The 8,362-nt window shown below is 36.5% G+C and overlaps 1 protein-coding gene across 1 annotated transcript in view; it reads left to right on the forward strand.

Annotated features, from left to right (window-relative positions):
- CFAP47 (cilia and flagella associated protein 47) overlaps window positions 1-6,568 on the forward strand; it is a 490,506-nt gene extending 483,938 nt beyond the window's left edge. The window contains exon 64 of the mRNA XM_065916701.1: window positions 6,356-6,568. Coding sequence (XP_065772773.1) covers window positions 6,356-6,568 — 213 coding nt within the window. The remainder of the gene's footprint in view (window positions 1-6,355) is intronic.
- The last annotated feature ends 1,794 nt before the right edge of the window (window positions 6,569-8,362 follow it).

Raw genomic sequence — 8,362 nt, forward strand, 5'->3', positions numbered from 1 at the left:
GCAGAATTGAAGGGTTTCTGTGAAAGAATAAGTTTATATGGAATCAACTGAGAATATAACATTTTGATTTAGTGTAAGCAGTATGGTTTGATAAAGTATATATGAGGAAAATTGAGAAATCACTGTTTTGATTTAAGAAATCATTGTTGATCCTATTTCTATTATGGAGAATTTAAAATATGTGCCGAAATGGAGAGAATACTTACACTCTGTGCACTCCTCATCCCACATGAACTCTTATCAACTCAAGGCCAGTCCTGTTTCAAGTATGTTTCCACCCACTTCCTCACTTCCCGTATTATTTTGAAGAAAATCCAAGACTTCCTATTACCTACAAATATTCTCTATCGATCTCTAAAAGATAAAAATCTTAACCATGATACCATTATCATAATAATTCCTTAATACCAGTGCATACTAAATATCCATTTGAAAGTGAAAGTCAGTCATGTCTGGCTCTTTGCGATCCCATAGACTATGCAATCTATGGAATTTTCCAGGCCAGAATACTGAAGTGGGTAGCTTTTCCCTTCTCTTTCCAACCCAGGGATCGAACCAGGGTCTCCCACATTGCAAGTAGATTCTTTACCAGCTGAGCCACAAGGGAAGCCCAAAAATACTGATATGGGTAGCCTATCCCTTTTCCAGCAGATCTGCCCAACCCAGGAATTGAACCAGGGTCTCTTGCATTGCAGGCGGATTCTTTACCAACTGAGCTATCAGGGAAGCCCCTAAGTATCCATTTAGTGTTCAAATTTTCCGTTGACTCATACATCTCATATTTTTTCATTTAAATAAATATGTAAAGACATAAAAATCGTAGGTAGAGTCCTATGAATCCTTCTCCCAGCTCTCCCAGTGGTGACATCTTATATAGTTATAGTAAAATATCAAAACAAAGATATTAACAAAATAGTGTTAACTAGAAGAGACACTACTCCATGTTTTGTGCTTTTCACATCCATTTGTGTGTCTGTGTGTGTATCTTTGTATATGTCTGGTTCTAGAAAATTTGAACCCATTTATAGATGTATATACCTATAACCACAAGTGAGGTGGAAACTCTTCCATCACAGCAGAGGAACTATGTCTTGCTAACTCTTTCTAGTCAAGTCCAACACTGTAATTCCCTCTCTACCCCTGGCAACTAGTAATCTTTTCTCCATCCCTATGATTTTGTGATTTCTAAAATAGTATATAAATGGAATCATGTACAAGCTTTTGAGACTGGCATTTTATGCCCAGTATAATGCCCTTGGTGTTCATAAATTTTATTACATGTATCAAATCAATGATTTTGAAATCATGGTTCAAACACTGTCTGACTCCAAAACCCTGCTGTTAATGATAACAACATGATGTCTCACATGATAAATGTGAAGAATTTTAGAAGTTAACTCACTGTCTAAATGAAAATTATTGTTTACATTATTATCATATTTTTAAAACTGTTGTAAACACTAAGTCAATTAATACTTGTAACATATGAAACATATAGTTTTCATTGTGTTTAATTGGAAATTAAAAGTATTTTTAAGAACAGTTTAGCTAAATATTACCCTATACAAACTTCAACAACCATGTTAGCAAGCTTCATAAGTTCCCTTTCAATTAAACCGTATTTAGAATGAGTAAAAAGAATCTTTTCTTCACTATTATACAGAGCATATAGCACTAGCTTTGAGAGACTGAAGTTAACTTAATCAAAGTGTTACAAAAAGCACTGTAACTCAGAGTGGACAGTCCATTCAGCTTCCATGGTGGAGATGATGAATCTTAAATAGTTTATACAAACTTGTGAGAACTCTCAGAATTACCCAAGATAAAACATATAAGGATTGTACAAAAGAAATATGTATATGTAGAGAGGCCTAGGCATAGGCATAAATTACATATATTAGTTTTAAGGGAATTGGCCATTATCATGAAACTGTGGGAAATGGTATTATATACATGTATCTTCGTTTGTATTTTCTCATAAGCAGATCCTAAAATAAGGATTCAAGTCCAAGTAGCATATTTACCATGTGATCACAGGAAACAGATGTAGAGAAGCTAGGATATGAGACTCAGAAGGAATAGAAATCAATAAAGGGTGCATTTACCAAGGCAATTAGCAGAGAGGGCCCTGGGGATTTAACACCGTGGGAGTTCTCTGGGAAATCATGTGGAACCCATACCTTAGAATATTCACACTTGAGGGGGCCAGGAAGTTTGGAATGTTTATATACCACCTGTCACTGTTCAATCATTGATTGAGGAATGTTCCCAAGAATTGTTAACTCCCTGACAGCAGAGAAGCCTTCTGAAGTTTCTAAAAAACTTCAAAGAGAAAAAAAAAAATTTTAATTAAAAAAAATAACAGTAAAAATATATCTAGGAATTTCTCTGGAGCTGTTGTGGGCAGTGTGAGGTCAATTCAGTTTCAGATAGCTTCTTGTTCCAGCTTACACTTCTTAATATCTATAGGCCGCTTCTGGTGTAGTCGGTGTTAACTACAGGGATTTTAATCTGTTACACCTGTCACTTCTAAAATGGTTCCCTTTATTTATTTGGCTTCTGTTTGCAGGTCTCTTCAGTGTCTAATTTTCGCCCCGACACAAGGTGGCGGAGGTGGTCTCTTGTTTAGGTTGGCTTGTTCAGTCGTGCGGTGTGGAGGGAGGGGCACTGCAGACAAATGTCACTGGCGTGTGTGGGGAGTGCTCGCAGTGTTCCAGCCACACTGGGTTTGCCCCCACATAATTGTCAATTTGGCATTCTTATGTAAGAGCACAGTGATTCTTTGACATATTAGTGACACGAAGGTATTCATTTACTTTCATATTATTTTCACTGTCATGCTCAGTCGTGTCCAACTCTTTGTGACCCCATGGACTGTAGCCCTCCAGGTTCCTCTGTCCATGGAATTATCCAGGCAAGAATACTCGAGTGGGTTGCTATTTCCTTCTCCAGGGGATCTTCCCAACCCTGGGATCAAATCTGGGTCACCTACATTGACAGGCAGATTCTTTACCAACTGTGACCCTTGGGGAAACCTAGGTAGAGGAATACCTTATCTATTTTATATATAGCAGTGTGTATATGCCAATCCCAACCTCCCAATTTATCCCTCCTTCCTGCCTTATCCCCTGGTAACCATAAGTTCATTCTGTACATTTGTCACTCTATTTCTGTTTTCTAAAGTTCAGTTGTACCATTTTTTAGATTTCCACATATCATATATTTGTCTTTCTCTTTCTGACTCACTTCACTATGCATGATAGTCTATAGCTGTATCCAGGTTGCTGCAGGTGGCATTATTTCATTCCATTTAATGCTAATCTACCATTGTATATATGTACCATGTCTTCTTTATCTGTTCATCTATTGATGAACATTTACATTGCTTCCATGTTCTGGCTATTGTAAATAGTGCTGCAATGAACATTGGAATGCATGTATCTTTTCAAATTATGGTGTCCTTTGTGCATATGCCCAGGAATGAGATTGCTGGATCATATGATAGCTCTTCTTTTAGTTTTTTAAGAAACCTCCACACTGTTCTCCACAGTGCATGTACCAATTTACATTTCCACCAACAGTATAGAAGGGTTCCCTTGCCTCCACACCCTCTCCAGTATTTATGTTTGTAGATATTTTAACAATGGCCATCCTGACCAGTGTATGGGCTTCCCAGTGGTGCTCATGGTAAAGAACCTGCCTTCCAATGCAGGAGACATAAGAGACTAGGGTTCAATCCCTGGTCTCGGAAAGATCCCTGGAAGAGGAAATGGCAACCCACTCCAGTGTTCCTGCCTGGGAAATTCAGTGGACAGAGGAACCTGGCAGGCTGTAGTCCATGGGGCCACAAAGTGTCAGACACAACTGAAGACTTAGCATTCTGATCAGTGTAAGGTGATACCTCACTGTAGTTTTGATTGGCCTTTCTCTAATTATTAGCAATGTTGAGCATCTTTTCATGTGCTTTTTTCTTCTTTGGAAAAATGTTTATTTAGATCTTCTGCATATTTTTTGATTGGGTTGTTTGGTTTTTGACAGTGAGCTGCGTGAGCTGTTTGTATATTTTGGAGATTAATCCCTTGTGGATTGCTTTGTTTGCAAATATTTTCTCCCATTCTGTGAGTTGTCTTTCATTTTGTTTACAGTTTCCTTTGCTAGGCAAAAGCTTGTAGATTTGATTAGGCCCCATTTGTTTATTTTTGTTTTTATTTTCATTACTCTAGGAGATCAATAAAGATCTTGTTTTGATTTATGTAAAAGTGTTCTGCCTATGTTTTGCTCTAAGAGTTTTATAGTATCTGACCTTACATCTAGATCTGTAATTCATTTTGAGTGTATTTTTGTGTATCATGTTAAAGAATGTTTTATTTCCTTTCTTTTACATCAAGCTATCCAGTTTTCCCAGCACCACTTATTGAAGAGACTATCTTTTCTCCAATGTATACTCTTGCCTCCTTTGTCATAGATTAATTGACCAGAGGTGTGTGGATTTATTTCTGGACTTCCTATTCTGTTCTATTGATCTATATTCCTGTTTTTTGTGCTACTACTGTACTGTTTTGATGACTGTAGCTTTGTTGTATAGTCTGAATTCAGAGAGCATGACTTCTTCAGCTCCATTTTTCTTTCTCAAGATTACTTTTGCTATTTGGAGTCTTTTGTGTGTCTATACAAATTATAAATTTTTTTGTTCTAATTCTGTGAAAAAATGCCCTTGGTAGTTTGATAGGGATTGCATTGAATCTGTAAATTGCTTTGGACAGTATAGTCATTTTCACAATATTGACTCTTCCAATCCAAGAACATGGTATATCTCTCCATCTGTTTGTATCATTTTTTTATTTCTTTCATCAGTATCATATAGTTTTCTGAGTACAGGTCTTTTGCTTCCTTAGGTCGGTTTATTCCTAGGTAGTTTATTCTTTTTGATGTGACGGTAAGTGGGATTTTTTTCCTTAATTTATCTTTCTGATCTTTGGTTGTCAGTGTATAGGAATGCAAGAGATTTTTGTGTATCACTTACTGCAGAATTACTTGAATCTTAATTGAAATGTATACAGTAACATTTAGGATTTAAAAGTGTATTTATAGGTAATTATTTTCAGATGGTCTTGTAGACATATTGGGCAGAAGAACAGATCCTTACCTGTAGTTACCATGTGTATCACTAGGTTCTGAATGGGAGAGTACATCCCTTCACATAGCTCACTCCTGTGTACCCACTAAGCTCGGGCATGGATGCAGGTTCCTTCATGTAGCTTATACATTTGTACCCATAAGTGAGTCTCTTATGAACATTCATAAGTGTTTATAAGTTTATAAGTGAGTCACTTATAAACATTTACAACCACTTATGCACAATCACCAAAATGTAGCTATGTTTTTCAAATTGAACATCCTTATATGAAGTAAAATGTTATTTAACCCAGTTGTAGTATGGTTCTTGGTTCTGCTCAACAACAAAGCCAGACTCATTGATTCTGAATACTTAATTACTATGAACCTGGATAGAAGGGCCAGTTACAATTAAAAATGACTGTTCCAGGTGTGCAAGAAATTCCTGGATTTAACATTCATTGACAGATATCACATTACATCTTAAACCCTGATATGACTACAGTATTTTCTTGACCTGAACTTCTCTTGAGTGAGTTTTCTGAACATACATGATACAATTCTTATGTGAGGCAAAAGTCCTGGATAAACACAGGTAGCATCAGGAAACTCTGTAAGAGCAATGAGATTTAAGTATGAACATAAATGTGCAAAAACTGCTAGACAACCTAATTCAGTATTGTCATTCTGTACAAAAATGCAGAAGAAATGAAGGATTTTTAAGTAAATTCCTGTGTAAGCTGTACTGACTTGGATTTAGATTTAGATTTTCATTAATCAGTTTGCACAATGCTCAGTAATTATAAGTAGTTATATTAATGATGTACTTTCACAATCTTAAAAACAGAAGCTTGACATAATACCAGTTGGTTCTATAGCCATATTGAAACTCCCTTAGATAAATCTTGCAAGGTATTATTTCCATTATATATAGTTCATGTTAAGTGATAGTCTCATGCAAACCAAATAGATGGCTTCACCCACAGGGCAGACCTCTAAGTGTGACTTTTTAGTGAATGTTTTTTAATTCATAAAGCCAAATGCATTCCTGAATTTATTTTCCACACTAATCATTTATTATCAGATTTGTGTCCTTAATGCACAAATGAAGTTTCAGTTTTGTGCCCTTCCCATACCTTACATGGAGAAAAGAGAAGGTGTTAATTTGATAAGTATTTTCTCACATTTTTCTGAGTCCCTGGATATTGCATAAAAAGTCTCTTCCTCTCTTTGTTTCTAGACAGCGGATATGTACTGGTTGTATGAGATCAATGGGTTACCTCAAGTTTCAGTACTGCCAGTGAATGTAAAAGCCAAGGTTGATGCTCATAACAAGGTGTTTGACAAAAAGTCAGCTCATCGGCGTAATTTTCTCTATGAAAATGCTCAACTCACAAGAACAGGGGTATCCTCTACGATCAAGGGGGCTCCTTTGGTGTTGAAGAATAAATAAAAAATTGTTTTTCCCAAAATATCTCTTGGTCTTTAGTAGAGTTAAATATTTTTTAATGATGGTTATTTCATTTTTCGAATATTTCTGAGGAATACTATTTCAAGTATCAATATAATAGGGCTTCTGCATTTTATTTTAAAACTGACTAAATCTATTCTAAATGTTCTATTCTGTTTAACAAAGGATGTTCAAACTATCACATGATTACACTCATCCCACACACTAGTAAAGTAATACTTAAAATTCTCCAAGCCAGGCTAGAACAGTAGTGAACTGTGAACTTCCAGATGTTCAAGCTGGTTTTAGAAAAGGCAGAGGAACCAGAGATCAAATTGCCAGCATCTGCTGGATCATCAAAAAAGCAAGAGAATTCCAGAAAAACATCTACTTCTGCTTAATTGAATACACCAAAGCCTTTGACTGTGTGGATCACAATAAACTGTGGAAAATTCTTAAACAGATGGGATTACCAGGCCACCTGACCTGCCTCTTGAGAAATCTGTATGCAGGTCAAGAAGCAACAGTTAGAACTGGACATGGAACAACAGACTGGTTCTAAATTGGGAAAGGAGTACATCAAGACTGTATATTGTCACCCTGCTTATTTAACTTATATGCAGAGTACATCATGAGAAATGCTGGGCTGGAGGAAGCACAAGCTGGAGTCAGGATTGCTGGGAGAAATATCAATAACCTCAGATATGCAGATGACACCACCCTTATAGCAGAAAGCGAAGAAGAACTAAAGAGCCTCTTGTTGAAAGTGAAAGAGGACAGTGAAAAAGTTGACTTAAAACTCAACATTCAGAAAACTAAGATCACGGCATCTGGTCCCATCACTTCATGGCAAATAGATGGGGAAACAATGGAAATAGTGACAGATTTTATTTTGGGGGGGCTCCAAAATCACTGCAGATTGTGACTGCAGTCATGAAATTAAATGACGCTTGCTCCTTGGAAGAAAAGCTATGACCAACCTAGACAGCATATTAAAAAGCAGAGACATTACTTTGCCAACAAAGGTCCATCTAGTCAAAGCTATGGTTTTTCCAGTGGTCATGTATGGATGTTAAAGTTGAAATATAAAGAAAGCTGAGCACTGAAAAATTGATGCTTTTGAACTGTGGTGTTGGAGGAAACTCTTGAGAGTCCCTTGGAATGCAAGGAGATCAAAACAGTCAATCCTAAGAGAAATCAGTCATGAATATTCATTGGAAGTGCTGATCCTGAAGCTGAAACTCCAATACTTTGACCACCTGATGCAAAGAACTGACTAATTTGAAAAGACCCTGATGCTGGGAAAGATTGAAGGCAGGAAGAGAAGGAGACAACAGAGGATGAGATGGTTGGATGGCCTCAGCAACTCAATATACATGAGTTTTAGCAAGCTCCAGGAGTTTGTGATGGACAGGGAAGCCTGGCATGCTGCAGTCCATGGGGTCGCAAAGAGTCAGACACGACTGAGTGACTGAACTGAACTGAAATCTATTCTCTGGATATTTTATACTTAATTTTTAAGTTATATATGTGTTATAAAATGAACTGGTTGCAAATATTGGAATTAGTTTAAAGTACAGGAGTACATTTGTAGTAAAATTGAAAAATGATTTCACCTTATAAATCCATGCACATAAGCATATGTACTCCATATGATCCTATATTGAGTCTTAAAGTAATAAAGATATATTTCAAAATGATCCAGAGAAAAGGTTATTTTCTTAAAGGAGAATGTGTTGTTTGATTGTTATCACTGAGGGGAAATATAATAATAAAGAACCAACATGGACCATTGTT

The sequence above is a fragment of the Muntiacus reevesi genome, chromosome X (assembly GCF_963930625.1).
Source record: "Muntiacus reevesi chromosome X, mMunRee1.1, whole genome shotgun sequence".
Lineage (NCBI taxonomy): Eukaryota > Metazoa > Chordata > Mammalia > Artiodactyla > Cervidae > Muntiacus > Muntiacus reevesi.